Source organism: Leucopleurus acutus, assembly GCF_964270905.1.
Source record: "Leucopleurus acutus genome assembly, chromosome: 20".
Classification (NCBI taxonomy): Eukaryota; Metazoa; Chordata; class Mammalia; order Artiodactyla; family Delphinidae; genus Leucopleurus; species Leucopleurus acutus.
The window spans coordinates 26,289,099-26,316,786 of record NC_139162.1 but is presented as its reverse complement, the minus strand read 5'-3'; the positions used below and the strand labels follow the sequence as shown (position 1 = coordinate 26,316,786).

The following is a 27,688-nucleotide window of genomic DNA, read 5'->3' as shown; positions in this document are numbered from 1 at the left end:
GAGAACAAGAAAAGCTGGTGTAATTCAGTCTGAGTTCAAGGGCCTGATCGCTGGTTTGGAGTTAAGGGCTGATGGTATAAGTTCTGATCTGAGTCTGAAAGCCCAAGAGCCAGGATTGTAGATGCCTAAGCCAGCAGGTAGATGTCTTAGTTCAAGGAGAGAGAGAGAGAGAGAGAGAGAGAGCAATTTCACCTTTCCTCCACCCTTTTGTTCTATTTAGCTATTCAGCAGATTGGATTATTTCCATTGGTAAGGTTCATCTTTCTTTACTCAGTTCACCAATTCAAATGCTAGTGTCTTCCAGAAACACCGTCACAGGCACACCCAGAACTAATGTTTTGTTAGCTATCTGGGCATCCATTAGCCTATTCAAGTTGACATGTAAAATTAATCATCACACAGCCAAAGTTTGAAAAATATATAAATGTATTATCTCTTGTATAATGATTAAAATGTTTATAGTTTGTGGTTATTCTTATAATATGTTGTGATATACAGGTGTGGATATAAATTTGAATCAAACCATCCAGGTTTGAAATATGGCTTCAGCATTTAAAAGCTGGATGTTAAAGAGCAATTTTCCTGAACTCTTTGTTTCCCCATTTATAACATACATGTAGTAATAGTATTCAACTGACTGGGTTGTATGTGTGTGTGTGTGTGTGTGTGTGTGTGTGTGTGTGTGTGTTGGTGGCATCAAGACTTATTATAAAGCTATAATAATCAAGACAGTGAGTTATTGGCATAAAGATAGACAAACAGAACATTGGAACAGAATAGAGAGTCTGAAAACAGACCTGTACACGTACAGGTATACATGATCATAAAACAATGATTGAAAACGACTAGATTTTATGGTATGTGTGTGCTATCTGAGCCTAGAAATGTAGGCAGGGGTCTTGCATATCTTTTTGGAAAGTTTGAGTGTATTATCCTGAATGTAATATATAGTCATTGAAGAATAAAAAGGGAGAGTGACAGGATAAGATTGACTTTAGAAACATCAGAAAGAAGTGATATGGAAGATGGATTATAGAAGGGTAATGTTTGATTCTGGCAAAGAAGAGGGGGTAGATTTGAGATGTATTTAAGAGGATAGAACCAATGGTCGTGTCTGGCTGACGTAATGGGTGAAGGATAATGGAGTAAGAGGTATAAAGGACAGCTCATAGATTTCTGTCTTGGGATTCTGAGCACAGACCCATGCCATTCACTGGGATAGGGGACAGGAGAAGGAGTAAGTTTTGGAGGGTACTTGATGATGCAATTTTGAATTTGTTGAGTTTGGGGTTCTTTGAGGACTGCTAAAGGGAGTTTCTCAGTACTCAGAAGGATATTTGGGACTAGAGGTGAGTGGAGAAGACTGGTATTATGCTAAGAATTTCGAAGTGTTCAGCATATGTGTGGAAATTGAAGCCATAGACTTGAAGCTTCACAGAAAGAGTCTATATAATAAAAAGAGAAAAGCATGGAAAAGGTCAAAGGTAAATCTAGAAAGTAACAGTATTTAAGGGATAAACAGAGGAAGAGAAGTCAGAGTGAATCAGAATTTATTTTTTGTAAGTGCCTAGGGGCATAAAACTGTCGACGAAAAAAATCAATAACATTAGAGCCAAATATGAGGATTGTAACCTGGGGAAAAGCATCTCAGAAAGCTCTGAGAACTGTTCCGTTGGTTAGAAATCAAGGCACAGTTATATGCTTTTTTTTTGAGACAGAGGGCTGTACATCAAATAACGTATTATTGACAGTTTACATAATCCAGATCTATGCGTCATCGTGGTGGGTCGTGTGACCCCTCACAAGATGAAGAAGGAATGTTATCTTTTAAAGAGTCATCTTGTTGATGCTAGGCGGATGTTGCTCTTTATGGTTGAGCAGGTATTCCTGCTGATGGAGGAGGTCTGGTCGATGCGTAATGTGGATTCACAGTACACAGTGGGAAGAGAGGGGAGGCCAAAGGGCAGAGAATTTTTATGCTTAAATTTTTCGTGTCTTGCCATAAACATGAATTTTATTTCACAGAACTAATTTGGATTGTGTGTGTGTGTGTGTGTGTGTCTCAGTGACAGTAAGGGAACTTGTCTTGAAGCTGTGTTTCCATCAAAGCACATTGTTTTTACTCAGAGTGTATGTTAATGGCGGAAGGCTGTTGAAGATTAATGTTGTCACTTTTTCTTGACCACACTAAGACAGACTCTTTAAGGAGACTAAGCAGGTAGAGTCAGAGATAGGAAGAGAGTGGACATTGGCATCCAATGTTGGAGAGCAGGAAAGTAAGATAAGGACTGTAGTTTGTCAGATTGCCAGCAGGAAACAGATTGCACTCTCAACTTGGGTAATTTAGGAGAGCTTAATAAGAGATCGTTTACCAAGGTGTGAGAAAGATGCAGGGAAACTCCAAGCGACAGTGCCTTTCGGCAGGGCTGGTAAAGGGTGATGCCGTGGTTGCTTCTCAGCCTAACAGGGCAGGAGGAGGGAGCAACTGTCGGAACCTGGCATGAGAGAGCTTTGTGGGAGACTGCCGCTGAAGGAGCTCTAAGCTGTGATGGAGGGGCTTTGCAGGGAGGTGCTGGAGGGTAGTTACCCTGACCCTCTCTTGACTCCTCCCCTTGCTGCTCTTGCCTGTGCTTTCTATCGGCCAACCCCAATCAGAAGCAAGGCAGTCAATGAACATTGTCCATATAGGTCAGCCTCTGGGGTAGAGCAGGTTGGAGGAGAGATGGGAGTGGATCTAAGAGGGACAAACAAAATACACACAGCACAGACTGAGAAATATCTATTGGAATTCATCACGAGAGGTTTTGACCCTTTATTGAGGTCAGGGCAGTATTGGGGCAGAAGGTAGATTGTGGAGAGTAAATCACGGATGGAACAGAAGTGAAGAGGAGGAGTTACCGTTAAGGGAGAGCATTTAGGGAACGACTGGAAATAAATTTTGGGTAGTGGTTGGCAGATGTGAGTTAAGATGGCAGACCCTTATTCATATATAGAGTCACAGACTCAAAACAGTACCTTGCAAGATCTCCCTGTAATTTTCCAAAACTGTGAGAACAATAAAGGCCAGATCAATAAAAGAGACATCTTAGGACCAATCTGTAAGGAGATGTATGTATGTCCTGCTTACTGCATGTTCATTGAAACTTGTATATGCACATGAGCTCTGTAACATGCTGTCTCCCCCACTGGAGATTCTGCTTTAAATGTCATTACAGATCTTCCTTGACTTACAGTGGGGTCATGTCCCGATAAACCCATCGTTAAGCCAAAAATGCATTTTATACACCTAACCTACCAAACATCAATAGCTTAGCCTAACCTACCTTAAACGTGCTCAGAACACTTACATTAGCCCAAAATTGGGCAAAATTGTCTAACACAAATCCTATCTTACGATAAAGTGTTGGATAGCTTGTATAATTTATTGAATACTGTTCTGCAAGTGAAAAACAGAATGGTTGTCTGGGTACATGATGGTTGTAAGTGTTACCGGTTGTTTACCCCCGTGATCACGTGGCTGACAAAGTAGGGAGCTGTGGCTCTCTGCCACTGCCCAGCATCAGGAGAGTATTGTACTGCATATTGCTAGCCTGGGAAAAGGTCAAAATTCAAAATTCCAAGTATGGTTTCTACTGTATGTGTATTCCTTTCTCACCATTGTAAAGTTGCAAAATTTTAGCCATCATCTGTATAACCTCAGTGCCTAGTGAAGTGTTTGAAACATAGCAGGTGCTCAGTGAAAATTATTGAATACAAAAATGTTCAAACGTCCAAAACCCTAAAAACATCCCAAAGGCATAATCTGATGCATGAACACAATCAGTTACATTTAGAATAGCTACAAAAGCTATTTATCTCTTCAGTAGAGCCCCATCCCTCTTCAGTATATGCTATACATCTCACTTTCATCACTCCTTTTGTTCCTCCCATAAGTAGTTTTCCTTAAAAGAGTTTTGACTCCTCCTACCCAGAGAAAGTTTGATTCTTATTTGACAAGTCATATCAGCTTTGCACAAATGCTGGAACATCTCTCATGTGAATTTAAGTGTATTGCTAAACTCTTTCTCTCCATGAAGCTTCTTTGGAAGGCTTTTCTAGAAAGTAGTTTTTCTCCCATCTTAACTGGTTCCATTTCCAACGTGCTGTTACAGTGTCTGAGTTCTAAGACTGACTGAGAAATATTTCCTGTCTAATTGGCTGAAGGGGGTAGAAAGTTGCTTTAAGTACTCTATGACTATTTTAGATATGGTTCTCTTGTTTAAGAGGTATTTTGACATATTTAAAAATTCTTGGTAATATTTTTGGAAAGAAAAGTATAGAAAGAATCTTGCTTCTTCTAACCCTTTAATTTTTTGACAATTTCCATTTCTCTGTTCTAAGTTACACAATTTGAAACCAAATTCTACTTTTTATTTCGTTTACAAACCATAATATCACAAAGTATGATAAAAGCAAACTAGCCTGAACAACAAAATGTTAAAACATAACGAAACTTGGAAATTCTAAGTTCTAGAACAAAAGGTGAAATTAAAATCTCTATTATGAAAAGGAATCTGGCACATTTCAGTCTGGCCCCTGGGGCCTTTATATGACAGGCAGAAGCGTAATATATAAAAGATAGTAAATCAAGTTGAACTTGGTGTTTCTCAGATTTTAGTGGTTTGTTTTTAACCCTTAAGATTAAACTCTCCAAGTAGTTGTTTAAATTACCATAGTAGGATTAGTAGGCATAGTTGTATAGGAAAAGCAGAATTTTCTGCTTCTGAAATGTACATATTTCACAGGTCATGTACTTTCACATGCCAAGATACATTAAAATTTTACTTGTTTAGGAATAGCTCCATTTTTAAGCTTCCAAAAGAGATCAGCTGAAATGATACACATTTTGCACATAAATATTGGAAGGGTTGAGAGAGTCAACGTGATTCTTGCCTTGTGGAGACTAGACACAGTGGATTTCCATGTTGTACATAGTCCTGAGTCTTTGTGGTTCCAAAACACACCCACTTTACAGGATGTGTTATAAATACATTGCTCCTCAAAATAATCACTTAACATTTGATTGTTATTAAAATACTGAAAAATATCTACTTTACTATTTGGATTATTTCATTCTGAACATATTATTTTTTTGGTGTATATAATGCTACTTAAGTAATTGAGTGTTTTTTTCCCCAATTGTTTGAGTGCTGCAAATTCAATCTTCTGTAATTAAAAATAAATCTTCGAAATGAACACAGCTGTTATTTTCCCATATACTTTATTGAAAGTGATAAAAATGGATCAAATATAACCATGAATTGTGCCTCACTCCTGTGAAATATCAAGCTCCCATTTCCTTAAGCTTGGGGAGGTGTTTTTTGTTTTTTTTTTTTTTGAAATAATATGATACTGAAAGAAGGGAAATAAAATTCTTAGAAAGATTTAAAAAGATTATTAATAGATGGGATTTGAATAAGACTGATCAAATGCTGGAATGGATGCTTTCTTTTCTTTCTTTCCTTTTTTTTTTTTTGATTGCCCACATTGTCTGAAAACTGTTCAGCAGAACAAAGGGTTTTATGGATGAAAGACTAGTATGAAGAAACATGAATGTCATCTCAGGCTCTGAAAGACAGTCTGCTAATGAAATATTCTAAAAGTCATTTTCAAGGTGGTTGAAAGTTCTCACTGATGTGCACCAATGCTTTTGATAAAAAAATTATATATATCAAATAATTACACAAATGTTGGCTCTGGGGATAGAGAAAAAAGGTTAGCTTATATGCACCCAAATATTAATGAAAGATTTGTGTATCATTCTTTCCATGGGTAAAAATAATGAGACACCTGATAACATTACTTTGGTAGTAAATTTTTTACTTTTTACATATGAATAATGCCTTTTTCTGCTATCTAGGTAACGTTAACTAACTGTGATCTATGATTTACTACCTTAATGGTTAGCTCTTTATGTGCAAAGTGTAGATCATCTTTAAAAATTGAACTTTCCCAAAACATCCTTGAGTGAACTTTCCTGATAGATGCAAGAAGTAGTGACTTTTCCCCAAAGATCCACTGACCCACTCTATTAATATACATACCTGCCAATGACACCTACTTATCCTCTGTTCTACAGTATGCATTCTTTCTTTAGGATATATGTACCCTAAGTAGTTTTATATATATATAAAATTTCAGTAATATTTTAGTGTATATATGTGTATATATATATCCCCATATATATATATATAAGTATACCTGTCATATATATATATATTTATATATATATATATAAATATATATATATATATATATGACATATACATTTGTGTAGGTTTATAATTTGATGGTGGTCCAGTGGTAAAGAATCCGCCTTGCAATGCAGGGGATGTGGGGTTGATCCCTGGTTAGGGAACTAAGATCCCACATGCTGCGGGACAGCTGAGCCCTGTGCCACAACTACTGAGCTCATGCACTTCAACTAGAGCCCACGTGCCATAAACTACAGAGCCCATGCACCCTGGAGGCTGCGCGCCACAACTAGAGAAGAGAAAACCCGCACACCACAACTAGGGAGAAGCCGGTGCACCACGATGAAAATCCTGCATGCCTCAACAAAGATCTCGCGTGCCACAACTGAGACCTGACTCAGCCAAAAATAAGTAAAATAAATAAATGTAATTAGATGAAACTTTATATTCAGATGTTCTTGGAATCTGTCTGCATCAGTTTTCTGTGACTTTGATTTTAGTCATGCAAGGATGATGAGGACTCTCTTAAAGGAATGTCTATCATGGTGCCCCATACAGAGAGACCCTTACTTACGGTTACAGTGGTTCTATGACATGATCAAATTAATGGAGACATGGTTCATGGGTTTCTTTAAACACTCCATATCAGATTGACCGTGGGGCATCTACCTTCTGCCCCTGTCACAATCCCAGATGACTGGCTAAATCACGGTGGTCTAATAACAAAGTTATGCTTGGGTGTGTGTTGGGCTTGATTACAAAAGGCAACTAATCTGGGGGATGGACTCTATCTCCATTCCATTTTATACTTTCATGAATGAAATTTTAATTATATGCATTGATACAAACATAAACAAGAATTTTGCATGACATTTAATACGTTTGGGGACCAAACTGGTCCCAGTCTCTCAAACCCATCTGTCTTTGTACATATGTTATTGCCAGTTTATAATGCACTTTTCCCTTACACTTTCTTTTCAACTTGAAACTCCTTCTCAGCAGTCTAGATCAAAATGTCTATTTAGGTCTTCTGCCCATTTTTGGATTGGGTTGTTTGTTTTTTTGATATTGAGCTGCATGAGCTGCTTGTATATTTTGAAGATTAATCCTCTGTCGGTTGCTTCGTTTGCAAACATCTTCTCCCATTCTGAGGGTTGTCTTTTCATCTTGTTTATGGTTTCCTTTGCTGTGCAAAGGCTTTTAAGTTTCATTAGGTCCCATTTGTTTATTTTTGTTTTTATTTCCATTTTTCTAGAAGGTGGGTGAAAAAGGATCTTGCTGTGATTTATGTCATAGAGTGTTCTGCCTATGTTTTCCTCTAAGAGTTTGATAGTGTCTGGCCTTACATTTAGGTCTTTAATCCATTTTGAGTTTATTTTTGTGTATGGTGTTAGGGAGTGTTCTAATTTCATTCTTTTACATGTAGCTGTCCAAAGAAAATATGCAGATTGCCAACAAACACATGAAAGAATTCTCAGCATCACTAATCATTAGAGAAATGCAAATCAAAACTACAATGAGGTATTACTTCACACCAGTCAGAGTGGCCATCATCAAAAAATCTACAAACAATAAATGCTGGAGAGGGTGTGGAGAAAAGGGAACCCTCCTGCACTGTTGGTGGGAATGTAAATTGATACAGCCACTATGGAGAACAGTATGGAGGTTCCTTAAAAAACTGCAAATAGAACTACGGTATGACGCAGCAATCCCACTACCGGGCATATACCCTGAGAAAACCATAATTCAAAAAGAGTCATGTACCAAAATGTTTTTGCAGCTCTATTTACAATAGCCAGGACATGGAAGCAACCTAAGTGTCCATCATTGGATGAATGGATATAGAAGATGTGGCACATATATACAATGGAATATTACTCAGACATAAAAAGAAATGAAATTAAGCTATTTGTAATGAGGTGGATAGACCTAGAGTCTGTCATACAGAGTGAAGTAAGTCAGAAAGAGAGACAAATACCTTATGCTAACACATATATATGGAATTTAAGAAAAAAAAATGTCATGAAGAACCTAGGGGCAGGACAGGAATAAAGACCCAGATGTAGAGAATGGACTAGAGGACATGGGGAGGGGGAAGGGTAAGCTGGGACGAAGTGAGAGAGTAGCACTGACATATATACACAACCAAATGTAAAATCGATAGCTAGTGGGAAGCAGCTGCATAGCACAGGGAGATCAGCTCCGTGCTTTGTGACCACCTAGAGGGGTGGGGTAGGGAGGGTGGGAGGGAGATGCAAGAGGGAAGAGATATGGGAACATATGTATATGTATAGCTGATTCACTTCGTTATACAGCAGGAACTAACACACCATTGTAAAGCAATTATACTCCAATAAAGATGTTAGGAAAAAAACAACCCACAATGCTGTATTCTCTTTGAAACGTCAACTGACATTGTTACAGTATTTTTTTACATATGTATATGAGACAATTTCATATCGTATTGTAATTTTCACGTATTTTTATACATATTATACTAGTCAGAGAGGTTCTAGAGCTTAGGGGCTAGTGCTTACTCAATGAAAAAAAAAATCCCCAAGACCAAGGTAGGCACTCAGTGAATATTAGTTTTAAAAAATTGTTCACAGGTAAATACGAGTATGTAAATAGGATATTTATAAGAAAGGCTAAAAGGAAATGGAGACCAAGATGTGGTAACATTTAGAGATAGTTGAAAAAATGGAGTCACCTTGTAGAGAAATTGTGGTCCTTGTGCACTCTTTGTGGAAATATAAAATGGTGCAGCTGCCATGGAAAACAGTATAACAGTTCCCCCCAAATTAAGAATGTAATTACTATATGATTCAGCAATCCCACTTCTGTGTATATACCTAAAAGGATTGAAAGCAGGGTCTCAAAGAGGTGTTTGCACAACCATGTTCATAGCAGCATTATACATAATTGCCCCAAAGTTGGTACAATTCAGGTGTCCATCGATGGATGAATGGATAAACAAAATGTGGTGTGTACATACAATGGAGTATTATTCAGCCTTAAAAAGGAGGGGAATTCTAATGCATGCTACAACATGGATGAACCTTGAGGACATTCTGCTAAGTGAAATAAGACAGATGCAAAAAGGCAAATGCTGTGTGATTCCATTTATATGAAGTACCTAGAGTAAAAAAAAACATAGAGAGAGAAAGGAGTTTAGTTGCCAGTGACTCAGGGTAAGGGGAAATGAATTGTTTAATGGGTGTAGCATTTCAGTTTTGCAAGATGAAAAGAAATTTTGAGATTGCTTGTACCAAAATGTGAGTGTACTTAACACTGCTGAACTGTATTAACCTCAAAATGGTTAAATGGTAAATTTTATCTTATGTATATTTCACCACAATTTAAAATAAAGTCAAGACATCCTCATTATATATATCACAATTATGTCAGACTAATTCATCACAAAGGTATTTTAATATCTATAACTTTGGTTATAAATTTTGGGGCATCGGGTTTATTTTTTATTTTATCTTTTATTTTTTTAACATCTTTATTGGAGTATAATTGCTTTACAATGGTGTGTTAGTTTCTGCTTTATAACAAAGTGAATCAGTTATACATATATTCCCATATCTCCTCCCTCTTTCATCTCCCTCCCACCCTCCCTATCCCACCCCTCTAGGTGGACACAAAGCACTGAGCTGATCTCCCTGTGCTATGTGGCTGCTTCCCACTAGCTATCTGTTTTACATTTGGTAGTGTATATATGTCAGTGCTACTCTCTCACTTCGTCCCAGCTTACCCTTCCCCCTCTCTGTGTCCTCAAGTCCATTCTCTACGTCTGTGTCTTTATTCCTGTCCTGCCCCTAGGTTCATCAGAACCTGTTTTTCCTTTTAGATTCCATATATATGTGTTAGCAGATGGTATTGGTTTTTCTCTTTCTGACTTACTTCACTCTGTATGACAGACTCTAGGTCCATCCACCTCACTACAAATAACTCAATTTTGTTTCTTTTTATGGCTGAGTAATATTCCATTGTATATATGTGCCACATCTTCTATATCCATTCATCCAATGATGGACACTTAGGTTGTTTCCATCTCCTGGCTATTGTAAATAGAACTGCATGAACATTTTGGTACATGCCTCTTTTTGAATTATGGTTTTCTCAGGGTATATGCCCAGTAGTGGGATGGCTGGGTCATATGGTAGCTCTATTTTTAGTTTTTTAAGGAACCTCCATACTGTTCTCCATAGTGGCTGTATCAATTTACATTCCCACCAACAGTGCAGGAGGGTTCCCTTTTCTCCACACCCTCTCCAGCATTTATTGTTTGTAGATTTTTTGATGATGGCCACTCTGACTGGTGTGAGGTGATACCTCATTGTAGTTTTGATTTGCATTTCTCTAATGATTAGTGATGTTAAGCATCCTTTCATGTGTTTGTTGGCAATCTGTATATCTTCTTTGGAGAAATGTCTACTTAGGTCTTCTGGCCATTTTTGGAGTGGATTGTTTGTTTTTTTGATATTGAGCTGCATGAGCAGCTTGTAAATTTTAGAGATTAATCCTTTGTCAGTTGCTTCATTTGCAAATATTTTCTCCCATTCTGAGGGTTGTCTTTTCTTTTTTATTGTTTCCTTTGCTGTGCAAAAGCGTTTAAGTTTCACTAGGTCCCATTTGTTTATTTTTGTTTTTATTTCCATTTCTCTAGGAGATGGGTCAAAAGGGATCTTGCTGTGATTTATGTCATAGAGTGTTCTCCCTATGTTTTCCTCTAAGAGTTTTATAGTGTCTGGCATTACATTTAGGTTTTTAATCCATTTTGAGTTTATTTTTGTGTTTGGTGTTAGGGAGTGTTGTAATTTCATTCTTGTACATGTAGCTGTCCAGTTTTCCTAGCACCACTTATTTGAAGAGGCTGTCTTTTCTCCATTGTGTATTCTTGCCTCCTTTATCAAAAATAAGGTGACCATATGTGTCTGGGTTTATCTGTGAACTTTCTATCCTGTTCCATTGATCTATATGTCTGTTTTTGTGCCCGTACCATATTATCTTGATTACTGTAGCTTTGTAGTATAGTCTGAAGTCAGGGAGCCTGATTCCTCCAGCTCTGTTTTTCTTTCTTAAGATTGCTTTGGCTATTCGTGGTCTTTTGTGTTTCCATACAAATTGTGACATTTTTTGTTCTAGTTCTGTGAAAAATGCCATTGGTAGTTTGATAGGGATTGCATTGAATCTGTAGATTGCTTTGGGTAGTATAGTCATTTTCACAATATTGATTCTTCCAATCCAAGAACATGGTATATCTCTCCATCTATTTGTATCATCTTTAAGTTCTTTCATCAGTGTCTTATAGTTTTCTGCATACAGGTCTTTTGCCTCCTTAGGAGGTTTATTCTTAGGTATTTTATTCTTTTTGTTGCCATGGTAAATGGGAGTGTTTCCTTATTTTCTCTTTCCAATTTTTCATCATTACTGTATAAGAATGCAAGAGATTTCTGTGCATTAATTTTGTATCCTGCTACTTTACTGAATTCATTGATTAGCTCTAGTAGTTTTCTGGTAGCATCTTTAGGATTACCTATGTATAGTATCATCTGCCAACAGTGACAGTTTTACTTCTTCTTTTCCAATTTGGATTCCTTTTATTTATTTTTCTTCTCTGATTGCAGTGGCTAGGACTTCCAAAACTCTTTTGAATAATAGTGGTGAGAGTGGGCAACCTTTTGTTGTTCCGGATCTGAGAGGAAATGTTTTCAGTTTTTCACCATTGAGAACGATGTTGGCTGTGGGTTTGTCATATATGGCCTTTATTATGTTGACATAAGTTCCCTCTATGCCTACTTTCTGGAGGGTTTTTAATCATAAATGGGTGTATCCTTACATTCCTGGGATAAACCCCACTTGATCATGATGTATGATCCTTTTAATGTGCTGTTGGATTCTGTTTGCTAGGCTTTTGTTGAAGATTTTTGCATCTATGTTCATCAGTGATATTGACCTGTAGTTTTCTTTTTTTGTGACATCTTTGTCTGGTTTTGGTATCAAGGTGATGGTGGCCTCGTAGAATGAGTTTGGGAGTGTTCCTCCTTCTGCTATATTTTGGAAGTTTGATAAGGATAGGTGTTAGCTCTTCTCTAAATGTTTGATAGAATATTTTTAATTTTTTAAGTATAGTTGATATACCATGTTGTGCTAATTTCTGCTGTACAGTGAAGTGACTCAGTTATATACATATATACATTCTTTTTTTATATTATTTTCCATTGTCCTTTATCCCAGGAGATTAGATACAGTTCCCTGTGCTATACAGTAGGACCTTATTGTTTATGCATTCTGAATGTAATAGTTTGCATCTACTAACCCCAAACTTCCAGTCCATCCCTCGCTCTCTCCCCCCACCCCCTTGGCAACCACAAGTGTGTTCTCTTTTACTGTGAGTCTGTTTATGTTTTGTAGATAGGTTCATTTTTGCCATATTTTACATTCCACATATAAGTGATATCACATGTTATTTGTCTTTCTCTTTCTGACTTGCTTCACTTAGCATGATAATTTTTAGTTGCATCCATGTTGCTGCAAATGGCATTATTTCCTTATTTTTTTATGGCTGAGTCTTATTCCATTGTATATATATGTACCACATCTTCTTTATCCATTCATCTGTAGATGGACACGTAAGTTGTTTCCAAGTTTGGCTATTGGGAATAGTGCTGCTATAAACATAGGGGTGCATGCATGTTTTTTGTTTGTTTTTTTTTTTTTTTTGCAGTACGCAGGCCTCTCACTGTTGTGGCCTCTCCCGTTGCGGAGCACAGGCTCCGGACGCGCAGGCCCAGCGGCCATGACTCACGGGCCCAGCCGCTCCACGGCATGTGAGATCCTCCCAAACCAGGGCATAAACCCGTGTCCCCCGCATTGGCAGGCGGACTCTCAACCACTGCGCCACCAGGGAAGCCCACATGTATCTTTTTGAATTATAGTTTTGTCCAGGTGTATGCCCAGGAGTGGGATTGCTGGATCATATGGTAGTTCTACTTTTAGTTTTCTGAGGACCCTCCATACTGTTTTCTGTAGTAGCTACACCAACATACATTCCCACCAACAGTGTAGGAGGGTTCTTGGGGCAGCTAGTTTAAATAGAGATTATCTGGTTGTTACAGAGATATCCACATGCAAAAGAGAATTTACTGTTTTATAATTTTAATACCAATCCATTAAGATGTATTTATTGCATATTCACAGTGTTTCATAGCCTTTAGTCATTGGGAGAAAGGATAAAAATGAATATCAAAAAGGTGACTGCCTGACTGTATTCTAAGGATTTTTATATAGCGAAGTCATAGCTCATAACACATTAAGGGAATTGACACATCTGCTTTGTAAAGTCAGACATTCTGGAATTGTTCTAGAATAAATCTTAGCTGAAAATTAACTCAAGAAATTCAGAGCACTGACACCAGTAAGAAAGGACAATGAGCTTTCCAGCAACACTCGGTCAGTTGGATCTACTATAATTGTTCTTAAATGCTCACCTAGCAGGTGCTTTAGCAATATATCTCTCCAGGGGGAAAATGGCCAAGCAGGAAAACCTGAGTGTCCTCAGCTATTTCTCAGCAGTGATGTAAGTCTTTTAAATCAGATCTGTCGAGTTTCACTTTCTTACCTCTGAAGCTGTTGGGGATGACCTAGAGAAAGGCAAGTTGAAAGGCAGCTATCAAAAGTGGGTTCAGGGGTGTGGCCAGCCATGTGGCCTGAGCCAGAGTGATTGGATGGTGCTGCCGTGGCAGGAGCAGTGCAGAGTGGGGCGGCTGCTGGAGATGCCTGACCTGTTCTGTTCTGTTCTGAGGCCAGCGGTGTGATGGAGTGGGCCAGGGACCATTTACACCTGAGGTGGACTGTTGAACAGCACGTACCAGAGGTAGAAGTCCAAGTTAAACATAGAAGGATAGCCTCACTGAGCAACCAGGAGTGTCACCTGTACCCGAGGCCATCTCAGTAGCAGCAGCAGCAAGTCCCTGTGGTGGATTTCCATGCAGAACTGAGCCAGGCATTCTTAGCTGAGATACCGAGAGGTTGTTAAAGCAGTATTGGAACATCCAGGTAGCTGATTTCAGGAGAACACAAACAATATAAAAACAGGCTCTATCTATTGTTTGAAGCTTCTGCCCCAACTTGCATTGTTTGGTGGAGAACCGTCGACGTACCTTAATCTGTAGCCTTCCCTTAGGTCTTAAGGATCCCGAAACGTTCCTGTGGCATTGGATTTGGTGGAGCAGCAGTCATGACTGTGGGGAAGAGCAGCAAGATGCTGCAGCACATTGACTACAGGGTGAGATGTGTCCTGCACGATGATTGGATCTTCACTGGCACCTTTAAAGCTTTTGACAAGCATATGAACTTGATGCTCTGTGATTGTGATGAGTTCAGGAAGATCAAGCCAAAGAATTCGAAGCAGCCAGAGCGTGAAGAAAAGCGGGCTTTGGATCTGGTGTTGCTGTGCCAGGAGAACTTGGTTTCCATGACTGTGGAGGGACCACCCCCCAAAGATACTGGCATTGCTTGGATATCACTTGCTGGAGCTGGAGGAGGCCCTGCGGTTGGCAGACCAGCTGGCAGAGGTGTTCCACCCGGTGTTCCAATTCCCCAGGCTCCTGCTAGATTAGCAGGCCCTGTCTGAGGGGTTGCCGGGGAGGCATCCCAACAAGTAATGACCCTACAGGGAAGAGGCATTGTAGCAGCTGCTGCAGGTGCTGCTACTGCCAGCACTGCTGGAGCCCCAACTCAATATCCACCAGGACAGGGGACTGCCCCCACACCTGTTGGTTGAGAAACCCTACCTCCAGGAATTATGGCTCCTGCACCTGGTATGGGACCACCCATGGGCCCACCAATTAGGCTTCCCCTACTTGAGGGACTCCAATAGGCATGCCCCCTCCAGGAATGAGACCCCCTCCCCCAGGAGTAAGAGGTCCAGCTCCACCGTGAATGTGGCCACCAAGACCCTAGGATACTATTGATCCTTCTTAGTCACTGTTTTCCTGCAGTGCGTCTTGTGCAATGTGTGTAGTGTTTGTGAGCTTTTGTCCCCTCTGCTGCATTAATATTAGCTAATAATGCATAGAGCAATAAAGAAAAATGGGTTCAAAAGGAGGTAGATGAACTTCATCTAGAAATTTCAGAGATTGATTGGGGATTGAGACAACTATCAAGAGGAAAGGTGTGGACCCAAATAGAGAACCAATACTGGCAAAATTAAGGGGAAGTAGGTCAGAGGAGACAAATAATACTAGATAACAACTCACAAATAACATTTATGAACCATAGACTACATCCCAGGCACTCTTCTAATCACTTTACTTGTATTAACTCAGTGAATCCTTTCAACAACTGTATGTGATAGATACTTACATAATTCTCCAATGTCTTACCTCGTATCATCCCAAAAGGAGACCTGGGGACAAGGATTTGGATTCAATCCCAGGGCAATGATATCAGGTGCTCTGTCTTCTATGAGAGAGTGGAGAAGTCAGTCAAGGAAGGGAGGAAAACCAAATAAGTTCTGTTAATTGGTGGTGTCTGCCATGGGCAACCAGGGCTCCAAATGCCACTGGAAATGCTGTATAGAATATGCCTCAGCATTGTTTCACTGAAGGACAGGGAAGCGTTAGATTTTATCCGTCAGCTCCTACCCTTCATTAATTGAGGATTGCTTCTGAGGCATTAATTCCTAGGCACTGTCATGTTATCATATTCCAAGACATCATCAGGAAGAGAAGCAGTCCTTGGTATATAAGGAGCTGCAGATGGTGTCAGAGCAATGACAGCATCTGCTTCACTGAGTTTGCGTATGAGGAACATGGGACACAAAATTAACATCATTCAGTTTGGATTTATTCTAGAAATAATGACCATTGACTGAAGCTAGGTTTCTATATTCTGCCTGTGTTTACATGGGTAACTCAGTACAGCTAAAGCTGATGAAACAGACAAGAATAGAAAGACATCTTACACATGAAATCCATAGCTAACAATGAGACACAGTTCATTGGTTCATTCATTTATTCAATCATTTGTACTTTCATCCAAAAATTTATTAAGTGCCAGTGTTGAGTTTAGTAGTGTTTTATGCACTGGGGATGGGGTGGGGAGAGGGATATAAGGAGAACAATTATGACAAGATTTCTGTTGTCATGCAGCTGACATGTTATTGGAGAGACAATAAATAATTTCAAATGATAATGAATACGTTGAATAAAATAGACATCTACGTGACTAATTACAATGCTAATAGTTACTCAGAGCACCAGCAACTTGGCCATAATTGCCAAAGAAAAAGGGAACATCCACTTCTTACCAGAATTAAACTCCTAAATATGATACTGAGGACTGTGTAGTTAGCAAGTGGATGGCGGTACAGCAAAGGAGAGGTGGATAAAGAAATTGGAAACACACTGCCAGCAGGGCTTGGTGCATACCTGCCCTGATTAGAATGATGAATTGTGATGTTTCGAAAGGAAGAAAATGGTTGTGTATATTATCCTATATTTAACTTTGCATAAAAGATTAAAAGCATATCATCACATATTCTGTATCATTCATTTTAGTAGGTTGAGTGTGTGCTCAAATATGTGATAACTCTAGATCAGGGATTAAGAACTTCAGGGCATGCTTTTTTTTTTTTTTTTTTGGCCACTGCTCGACTTGCGGGATCTTAGTTGACCGGCCCTCGGTAGTGGAAGTGTGGGGTCCTAACCACTGGACCGGCAGGGAATTCCCAGGGCCTGCTTCTTTCTATGGAATGTAGTTCGAGTTACATGCTGTAGGTCACCCTTGGAGACTAGTCTGTCGTGGGATGTCTGTAATCAAAGTCTGCTCATGCATTCTCTCATTCTTTTAGTATTATCTTTATTCTCACATTTACTGAGTGCCCCTATCGGGCAGGTGCGGTTTGGGGCACTGAATTGAGCAGGAGAGACGTGGTAACTGGAGCTCACATTCTAGTGGGGGAACCTGACAACAAGTAAACAAGAAACTGATCAACAAAAATGTTAACAACCCTTTCAATTCGGTCCCAGCAGGGTCCTCCAGCCCAGTGTCGTTGGAGCCAAATAGAATGATATACTGTTTGGTTCAGAAGCAAAGGAAAGTTTTATTCTTTGATCAAAAAATGGAGAGGTGCGAGCTCGCGCTCTCCCCATGGGCCGTGGGCAGGGCTGCTAGGGTTCTCCTAGCGGGGAGCGGGGACGAGTTCTCGCGGGTCTGGCGCAGGCGTGTTGCTCACGCTCCAGGTCACGGTGTCACGCATAGCGTCTCCGCCCGCGGGCTCGCCGCCTCCATCTTGAATCGCAGTGCTGTGCGTCGCCCCTGTGCACGGGGCCGTGGAGCTGAGGTGTCGGGCGCAGCTGTGTGGCTCGAGGAACTCTGGTCCAAAGGGCTGGGTACAGGGCCTCTGCGTGTAGCAGCCTATGGGCAGGTGAAACTGAATAAGCACAAAGGAAAAGAAAAAAAAAGGTAAGACACTATTACCCAGCTTTTATTTTTATTTCCTGGGAATTGTTAATGGGCTTTACCGGTGGCAAATCCCTCCTCTGGCTTTTGTCCTGCTCTTCATTCTCGAGGGGCGCTGAAGGGCGCAGGTTCATTTTCTGTAACTACTGCCTCCTGATTTCGGGCGTCGTCATAACCCGGGGTAGAGGAGCAGAACTCCCCAGCTCCCTTTAGCTATGTATGTCACCAGGCTTCGGCCATAACTGTTCGTATCCCTGAGTGAGACAGTTTAACCTTTTGGAGACAGAGGATGTCTGTCTCCAAATTAGAATTAGACGTGAGGCCCCCCTCTTGGGGTCCTAGCTGAACCGAAGTCCCCCCGGCTCGGTCAGGGTGTTCCTTCCCCCTCAGGTTCGTGCTGCCAATAATGAAATTGAGTTTAGCGCAAGCAAACAAGACCGGCTTTTATTCAATGGCCAGGGAATGGAGAAGGGTAGCTCATGCTCTAAAGGCACCTTCTTCCTGAAAGGAGGAAAGTGGGGGACTTTTAAGGGGTGAGAGGTAAGTGCGTCATCAGAAACTGGGGAAAAGGACAGAGATTCCCAGGAACAGCCCGGGTATGCGCAGTCCCTCAGGCCCTCTTGCACACGCAAGGCCCTCTTGCACATGCACAAACTGTGTCTAGCAGAGTACAAATGCTCCTATGGGTGGAGATCTTAGTGTGGTAATGAAGTAAAGGTAACTTGCAGACACCTCCAGGTTTCATCTGCGCAGGTGCGTTCCTGCCGTCAATTCAGAGCCGGTTTGGGGCGGTTGACCACTGTATATCTCTCAAAACATATACCTCTCAAAGTACAGCTGCAAAACATCTCTGCCAAACACGAGGTACTTTTGAAACAAACACAGAAATGAATCTGGGCAGGTGTTGTTCAGCTCTCAGGAGTTGGTATGGAAACATAAATGAGGGGAAGAAAAGCGGTGACCTTTAGTTTACTTTGCCTGCTACCTTGGATCTAGCCAGTTTGGTCTGGTTTTGTTGTGGGCCTTTGTGGCATCCTGTTGATAGAACACAACTAGCTTCTATATAAAAGCAGTTTCTGCACCCAGGGCCTGGGCCGCATGGCATGGGTGACAAGGACACCAGTTAAGTCAAGGTACATGGCCGACGTATTAGCAAGAGCAGCATGTCTCAACTATCTGACTGATTATACTTTTCATGCCAAGAGTTACGGTGACCTCAACTAACCAATTATATAGGGCTTCCCTCCCATAGTGAGTTTCTTGATGAGCCTCCCTGATGGCTTGACAAGCTGCAGCTGGGGAAAGAAGTATGGCTCGTGTTCATTAACTAGCCACCCATGGCCTCCTAGATCTCTGGTGAAGCCCTGTTTTTGCACTTCGTCTGATTCTTCCTTTATGCAGATTGGGGAATAATTGGATGGATCTGGCCTTCGAGGTATGAGGGGTAGTTGCCAAGTTACTAGTTCTCTGGCCACCCTTTTGGCAATCGCATCTGCCTTGTTGTTTCCCTCTGCATCCCCCTTTTGGCGACCCCCTACGATGAGTTACCACCACCTTTTTTGGAAGCTGTACTACTTTTTTTTCTTTAATTTTGCATAACAAGTTTATTTTTAGAAGGCATATAGACAATAAACAAAGTAAACATCCCATCAAGATCTTAACTTCTGCCAAGTGTTATCTGTCCTAGAATTGCTTCATTAAGTCCCAGTGTCTAGACGTCTTAAATTCAATAATCGTCATCTTCATCAGAGTCCATTACTTTTTTCTGTTGAATTTAACTGTTGTTTTCTTTTCTGTTTGTTGGCTTACCTTTTCGAGGATTTCTATTAAACCTTGTTCTGATACCTTCCCACTTAGTTGTCCATACCGTGCCATCTGTATAAGGCAATTCTCTACTGCTTTAGTTTTCTCAGGCTTTACAAGTGCTAAGTTACTTAATTGGGCCCGGGCTGACTGATCCAGAACTTGGGCTAAGGCACTGTTTCTCATTTCTGCTTCCCTTTGCTTTGCTTCCTGTTGTGCTACATGGCCAGGGTCCCTGTGCTTCGCCTGCAGCTCGGCCTGCCTGTGCTTCCTCAGCGCCTCAAGCTCCTCCTCTGCCATGGTGTGGCCGTCTGGAGCGAGCAGCCGCGGCCACGCTCCAGCCCACCCAGAGAGACCTCTGGGAAGCTGTACTACTTCTGAGAGCTTCAGTAAGCTTAAGCCACGTTCCAGCTGTTTTTTCTCCGCAGTAAGCATACCTCTTTCCTTCCAAATAGCCCTGTGTGCATGGAGGATGGTATATGCATACTGGGAATCTGTGTAAACATTGAAGATCCTCCCAGTCCTGAGCTCCAAGGCTTTTGGACAGAAGTCCCTGGAGGGTAGCCCTCTTGCTTCTGTGACTTGGGTCCAGGGGGTTACAGTGTATCCTGCCAGACTTCTCCCCCTCGCATAAAACTGCTCCTGTTCGTGAACCATTCCTTTTTGGCATTTGGAAGAGGCTCACTTCCTAGCTTGGGGCAACTGGAATAGATGGCGTCTGTGGTTTCTATACAGTCATGCTCCAGGGACCCCATTTCTGTGGGTATCAGGGTGGCAGGATTTAGTGCGTGACAGGTTATTATGATAGCCACTGGATTGTCTAAAAGCATAGTCTGAACTTGAATCGACCTTCCAGGGGATAGCCATTCTGTTCCCTTAGAACTTACTAAAACGTGAATCTGCTGTGGAGTCCATATAGTGAGCGGCTGACCAAACATTAACTTTTCAGCCTCCTTTATCAGGGCTGCAGTAGCTTCCTCAGCCCGAAGGCAAGGAGGCCATCCCTTTGTGGCTTGACCTAATTGTTTAGAGAAATAAGCAACCACCCGGGTAAGGGTCCCAGGTTTTGACCTAATACCCCGAGGAGATCCTCCTTCTCTCATGAATGTAAAGGTCAAAGGGTTTAACTAAATCTGGGGGGGGGAGGCTAGGTCAGGGGCCTGAAGTAATTGCTTTTTCAATTCTTGAAAGGCCCCTTCGCATTCTGAATTCCATTCAAAACGATCATCATCCTTTCCTTTGAACTTTTTATATAGAGGCCTAGCTAATGGACCATAGTTAGGGATCCAGATGTGGCAAAACCTGGCCATCCCCGGGAAACCCTTAAGTTGTCTTCTAGTTTTAGGAGGGGGTGAGGCTGCAAATGGCTTCTTTCCTTTCCTGGGGTAGGCTTCTCTGACCTTTTGTGAGAATGAAGCCTGAGTGGGTCACCCTACTTTGTGCTATTTGAGCCTTTTTCTTGGACACCTCGTATCCTTTATTGGCTAGGTGGTTCAGGATGGTTCAGAGCCTTCCTTAATAAGCCTGGTGATCAGAATGTTGTCTACATAGTGGAGGAAGGTTCCCTCCTCCAGATGTCGATCTTTCAGGTCTTTAGCTAAAGTTTCTCCAAAGATGGTGGGGGAATTTTTGAACCTTTGGGGCAGGACTGTCCAGCAGTATTGTTTTTTTACGTGTTTGGGTCCTGCCACTGAAAAGCAAAACTTTCTTGTGAGTCTGGGGCTGGTGGATTACAGAAGAAGTCATCTTTTAAATCGAATACAGAATATCAGGACTTGGGGAAAATACAGTGGCCAGCAGGGTGTAGGGGTTCGGGAGGATTGGATGTATATCCTTGGGGGCTTCATTGACTGCTCTGAGGTCCTGCACCATCTGATATTCCCCATTGGGTTTCTTTACAGGGAGAATGGGTGGTATGACAGGCTTATTAGCTAATTAGTCTAATTAGGTCCTGGTCAGTTAGGCCCTGTATAACAGGAGCAATGCCCAGAAGGCCTCCTGATGGAGAGGGTACTGTTTTCTGTTGGGCCATGTGTGTCCTGGTTTTTGATGAACTATCATGGGACTGGCTCCTACAGCTTGTCCTACCCATCCCTAGGCTCATACCTTGGGATTTACTCCATGGAGGTCGACTTACTCTGTGTGGGGAGGTTTGTCCTCAGCTGTTAACATTATCGTCTTGTACTCCCTTTCTAGGGGATGCCAATCTCTAGTTTGTCTCCCATTAGGTGGATAGTATCCCCCAATTTATGTAAGATATCTCTTTTTAGCAGGGGTATAGCACATTCAAGAACATATAGGAAGGGATAGGTGAGTGTGTATTCATCCAATTTACATCTCATGGCTCTGTGAATGCCTTTTCTTGGGCCTTCCCTGATACCCCCATAATCTTACAACTCTTAATGACTGAGTTTGCTTGATCTGGTGTTCAGAACTGAGTAAGTGGCACCAGTGTTGATTAAGAATTCGACAGGCTTTTCCCCTATGTCCACTGTCAGCTGGGACTCCTCGGGGGGCTCAATTGAAGTGCCAGCTTAGGAGCCCCCGACCCCATTATTCTTCATTGGCTTGGACCATCTGCCTTTGAGGGTGGTGGCTGGGATCTGCCATTTCCTCCCCCCTTCCGGGGCAGCGAGGTCATTCTTCCTTCCAGTGTCCCTCTTGTTTACATATGGCACACTGATTGGGTCCTTGTTTCCTCGGTTTGCTCTCCCTCTGTGGGGGTTGGGGGTCACTCACTGGAGTTAAGAGTCTCCGTGGGCAGTTAGTCCAAATTCCCGTGCCCCCCCCGTTGACATTGGAGGGCAAAGGCCAGTGGGTGGGCTTGCCTCCGTGCCTTTTTATCCTCTTTTTCTCCTCTGTATCACTGTTATTAAACACCCAATAGGCAACCTTGACCAGGTGAGAGGTAGGAATATCTGGTTCTATTTCTAATTTCTGAAGTTTAAGCCTAAGGTCAGGAACACTTTGGGAAATGAAATATGACCTCAGGATTGCATTCCCTTCCAATGACTCAGTCAGTGGTCATATAGATTCAGACATTCCCTGAGGCGCTCTAGGAATGCTGAAGGGTTTTCCATTGGCTCCTGGTTGATTTCCCTTATTCCAATTTGTTTCTTTCCTGCTGCCTGGATTCCCTTTAGGATCATATTTTTATAACGGGTCAGTCTCTGTCTTCCACCCGCTTCTCCATGGTCTCAGTGGTCCTAGTTGGGTTCATTATCTGGGACCACTTGCTTCCCTGGTCTGAAAATAGCATGACCTGCATGATTTCTGTTCTCTATATCTGCTCCTCTCGGGCTTTGAAAAGACTGTGGCCTTTTCTTCCCCCATTAAGAGTACGTTGAGGAGGCTCTGAATGTCAGCCTAGGTGGCGTCATGGGTCTGAAACGTTCCCCTAATCAGATTCAGGAACCCCTCTGGATCTTCTTTCAGCCCCTTACTATGACTTTTCCAGCTACACAGATCCAAAGTGGTAAATGGGATGTGTACCTGGATTGGATGAGAGCCCTCCTTCTCCAGCGAGGACCTGCCTCAAAGGGAGTACGTTTCCTGGTGGGGTGTTGGCCCCTGGCTGGTAATTAGTCCTGCATTGTGTAGTTCTGGACTGGGTTCTGGAGGGAGGGGGCTGGCATGGAGGGGGCCCTTCAGGCCTGTGGCCCCAATGGGGACATATGAAGGAAGAGGGCAGGGAGGGAGCAGTAGGAGGAGGGTTAGGGAAGAGATCAAGGAGGTCCTCAGGGGAGGGTCAAGGACGTATCAGCGGAGGAAAGCCCACATGCCTTTTGAAGGCCTTTGTTCTGATATAAGGCCGTAAAAAAATAACCGGACATAGGGAGTTTCACCCCATTTCTTTTGTCTCTGGCATAGCAGGTCCAATTGTAAAATAGTGTGATTTAGAGATCTATGGACGGGACAGCTTCCCCCATCTCCCAGCTGGTGTTGGGGCCAGGCTGTATTATGTAGGAAGCTTAAATGTTTTGGGGTCAGGAGGTCATACCTGAAAAACTGCCAGTTCTGCAGGAGGCACCCTACTGGGCTGTCCTTCGGTATGGTAGATATTTGGTTCCCCGAACCTTAGATGTTCTGACTTGAATTTGTTTCCAGCTACTGAGAAGGCAGTTAGAGTGAGTTGTTGGCACAGAATTGTCACAAAGTTTGACCCAAACAAGATTTCTGAAATTTGGAACCAGCACCAAACTGTTAATGGAGTCCTAAAAAGGCCCAAATAAGGGGCATCCAAATGGCATGGACTCTGATATAACTGGGGGTCCCCCTTGAATTTGTAATGGCCCATGCTTGAGATAGTCCTTCCTCAGTCAGGATATCCCACAGGGGGTTAGACAGGACATCCTCCGGGCCAGAGTAGCTTAGCCACATTAGTTCCTGACCAACTTGGTTCCTTAGGGGGTGGCATAGCTCTCTGAGGTGGGGGTCTTCTCTTTCCTCCTTTTGGCTGAAAAGGAGGAGTTTTCAGACTTCCCACTGGGTGAGAGTTAAAGGCCTGAGGGATCCCTGTAGGTTATTCACCAGATTGCTGGGGCAGCTGGGATTCTGTGCTGATACCGGGAGGAGAGACTGTGGGAACCTTGGTTAATAAAGAATCACTCAAGTGTCGCCTTGTCAGCTGAGGAGAAGAGGTCGAGTGGTGGGTGTTTCTTGTTCTTGTCAGCAGCTCAAGAGCTTCCCAGTAATGGGGTTCCTGGTCTTGCGGGTGGCTCGCAGTGCTCCCTAGTCCACTTAGAGGAGCTAGCACTGACTGGAAGAGAGATCAAGTCACCGGTTGCGTACCTACCTTGGGACCCTTTCTCACTTGGGCGTCTGCAGTGCCTTTTCCTGAACTCAGATTGCGCGACCTTGTTCCTTTTTGTCAGACTGTCCTCAATACCTGGACATCTTCCTGGTCTCGCCTCTTGGCCACTTTCCTTTACCAAACTGAAAGTGGCTAGGGAGGATGGTACTGTTGACCCCTGAGGTTGGCAAGGATGGCAAAAAGTCCTGGTGCGGCCCCTACTGCCTTGTACTGGGATTAAGGGGACAGCACTACTGCTGAGGCCACAGGCAAGACTGCCTGGGCTTCCTCTCATCCCCACCATCCCCAGGCATCTGATACCGCAGGAAGGCCAGCCAGAGGCAGCAGGCAGACATACGTGAATTTCAGTCTCTGATCACCACCGATGCCCCAGTGTGATCGCCTCAAGGGGGCGCCGTCCAGATTACTCTAGGGGCTACCCTGTGTGTACACCACAACTGGGTATCAGGCTGCTGGGCAGAGTTGCTCTGAATTCGGCCATAGGCTTCCTGCTGTTCTATCAAAGACCAAAGACCAGAGTCAGTCATCCTCACAGGAACCTCCCAAAGCTTCAGCTGTCCTCCCACTGGAGCTAGGGTGAGCCCAGAGCCTAGTGGATAGGTGCAGGGGAAAAGGCCACAGTGCATCCCACCTGGGTTGCCTAAATTTGTTACTGACCCTTTCTCCTGCCTGGTGTTATTGGAGCCAATACTAAGACTAAGTTTGGTTCAGAAGCAAAGGAAAGCCTTAATTTTTGATCAAAGAAGGGAGAGGTACAAGCTTGCGTTTTTTGAGTACACACTCTTCTGGGCGGGGCATTGGTGGCAGGACTGCTTTACAGGGTTCTCCTCAGCGGGGAGGGGGTGGAGTTCTTATGGGTGGACTGCAGCTGTGCTGCTCGTGGCTCCAGATTGCAGTGCATCTCTGCACATGGCCCACTGTTGCCATGTTGAATTGAGGTGTCGTCACAGCACTTCTGCTGAGCTGAGGTGATGGGCATAGCCATTTTGCACAGGGAACTCTGGTCTGAAGTGCCGGATGCTAGGCCTCTGCATGGGGCACCCTATGAGTACAAAGGAAAAAAAATGGTTTGACTTTATTTTATTACCCAGCTTCTATTTTTATCTCCCGGGAATTGTTAATGGGCTTTGCCGGTGACAAAATCATCACACTAGTTATAAGAATTATGAAGGAAATGAAGTAGGTTATGTGAAGGATAAATAACCGAGTACTGGGGAGGGGTGACATTTGATGTAAGGTGGTCAGTGTCTCTCAGAAGGGGACTTTGATGGTGGGGCCTTAAGGACCAGGGACCAGTCACATTGAAAAGCCAGGAGTGGATTGCTCAGAGCATGAACACAGAAGATAACCATTCCAAGGTCCTGAGACTGGAAAGGGCTTGGCTTATCTTAGTTTTAATAAGTCAGTGAGTGAAGGGTGAGGAGTGTCCGAGAAAATGGAAAAGGTTGGCAGGAGTTAGACCAGGCCCTCCTGTTCACTTGGCCAGTTTAGTGTTTATGTGAGACAGTAAATTTAACTTTGGTTTTTTACCCACCAACCAGATGCAAAACAGACAACAACAGCAAAACCATCTCTCTCTAAAACTAGAGGGAGAAGTATCACATTCCTGGAACTGTGTGCTCTGGTGTCTCCTCCCATCCACATGAACCATGTCAGTGTATCATCTCTAGCTCCTAATTCAATTCCTGGCCTGTATTAGCATTCAACAATATGTACGCAAATGATTTGTAATTGCTACGAGGTATTTTATGTTTCCTGTTCTATCAGACATGCTTAGAACTGTGGGATTAGCACATAGGATTAAAATGATTTTAAGATAAGAGACTTTTAAGACACTATACAGTTGATCCTTGAACAGCCTGAGTTTGAACTGCGTGGATCTGCTTATCCATGGATTTTTTTTAATAGTAAATACTACAGTACTAAACAATCCCCGGCTGGTTGAATCTGCAGATGCAGAACCTGAGATACAGAGGTACCACGTATACTGATGGCCAACTATAAATTATAAGGGATTTTTGACTGTGTGAAGAGGGTTGGTGCCCTAAGCCCCTGCTGTTCAAGGGTCAAATGTGCAGTCTTTAAGGGACCAGTGAGCCACTAGAAATCACAGAGAGCCTCCTGGGGCAGACAGTTGTTGATACGTTTTGACAACTTACTGATTATTTAAAATTAATTATTATTTGGCTTATCTCACTTATCTCACTTATAATATCACTTATAATATCACAGAAGTGTTTTTTTTATCGGAGTATATCACTTATAATATCACTTATAATATCACTTATAATATCACAGAAGTGTTTTTTTTTATCGGAGTATAGTTGATTTACAATGTTGTGTTAGTATACAGCAAAGTGAATCAGTTATACATGTACATATATCCACTCTTTTAGATTCTTTTCCCATATAGGCCATTACAGAGGAGGATGTTTTTGTTGATTCATTCATCTAAGGTACCTATAGAGCATCTCCCTCATGGTAGGCATTTATGCTGGATGCTGGGGAGACAAAGGCAAGTGCTACATGGTCATCATTCTCACCACTTAAGGAGTGAGTTGAATATAAAAAAAGGAAATGTTATACAACATCAGTCATGCAGTTACAGAATCTCTAGAATGTGCAGTGCTGTCATATACAGTGGTGCAGTGAGGGTCTAGTCTGGTAGGGAACATATGCAAAATAGCTGTCATGCAAATCATGGCATGCTGACATTTATCACCAACAACTGTTAAATGATGTCAAATGATAGGCTTGTTTGTATGTATAAATGACAGAAACATACATAGCAGATTCTTGGGAGTGTACTAATTCTTAGAGATTCTTAATACTTCACTAAGTAATGAGATATAACATAGAGGGTTTTTAAAAGAACTATTTCAATAAAAAAAATTCCTTTCATAAGATATTGAGAAAATTCTGATTAAAAGATGAACATAGGGCTTCCCTGGTGGCGCAGTAGTTGAGAGTCCGCCTGCCGATGCAGGGGACACGGGTTCGTGCCCCGGTCTGGGAAGATCCCACATGCCGCGGAGTGGCTGGGCCTGTGAGCCATGGCCATTGAGCCTGCGCATCCGGAGCCTGTGCTCCGCAACGGGAGAGGCCACAGCAGTGAGAGGCCCGCGTACCGGGAAAAAAAAAAAAAAAAAAAAGAAGATGAACATATTTTTGACCTTACAAATATACTCCTGGGAATATTTTCTGAAGATATATGTGTAAAGATTCAGACACAGAAGTTTTTTGGGTTTTTTTTTATGCTTTTCTCCTTTTTATTATATCAACATGCCAAGCATACTCCCTTTTCTACCTCTTGTTTTACTGTATCTAGAAGGCTTGTCGCCCAGATTTCCACTGGGCCGATGCC

General features: G+C 42.2%; 1 protein-coding gene and 2 pseudogenes across 3 annotated transcripts in view; 2 read left to right on the top strand and 1 right to left on the bottom strand.

Moving 5' to 3' along the window:
• Window positions 1-15,185, top strand: part of LOC309977264 (small nuclear ribonucleoprotein-associated protein B-like) — a 47,405-nt pseudogene extending 32,220 nt beyond the window's left edge. Inside the window, exon 2 of the transcript XR_014327213.1 lies at window positions 14,428-15,185. The product of XR_014327213.1 is annotated as a small nuclear ribonucleoprotein-associated protein B-like (transcript). The remainder of the gene's footprint in view (window positions 1-14,427) is intronic.
• Window positions 14,059-14,280, top strand: LOC309976495 (SNRPN upstream reading frame protein-like; annotated as a pseudogene). The gene has a single exon. The product of its transcript is annotated as an SNRPN upstream reading frame protein-like (transcript).
• A 4,114-nt stretch (window positions 15,186-19,299) lies between the features above and the next one.
• On the bottom strand, window positions 19,300-19,811 carry LOC309977188 (programmed cell death protein 5-like; the record flags this gene model as incomplete). The annotated part of the gene is made up of 1 exon (XM_082863132.1): window positions 19,300-19,811. The coding sequence occupies one exon, from the start codon at window positions 19,809-19,811 to the stop codon at window positions 19,464-19,466; it is 348 nt and encodes a 115-aa protein (XP_082719258.1). The 3' UTR covers window positions 19,300-19,463.
• Between the last annotated feature and the right edge of the window lie 7,877 nt (window positions 19,812-27,688).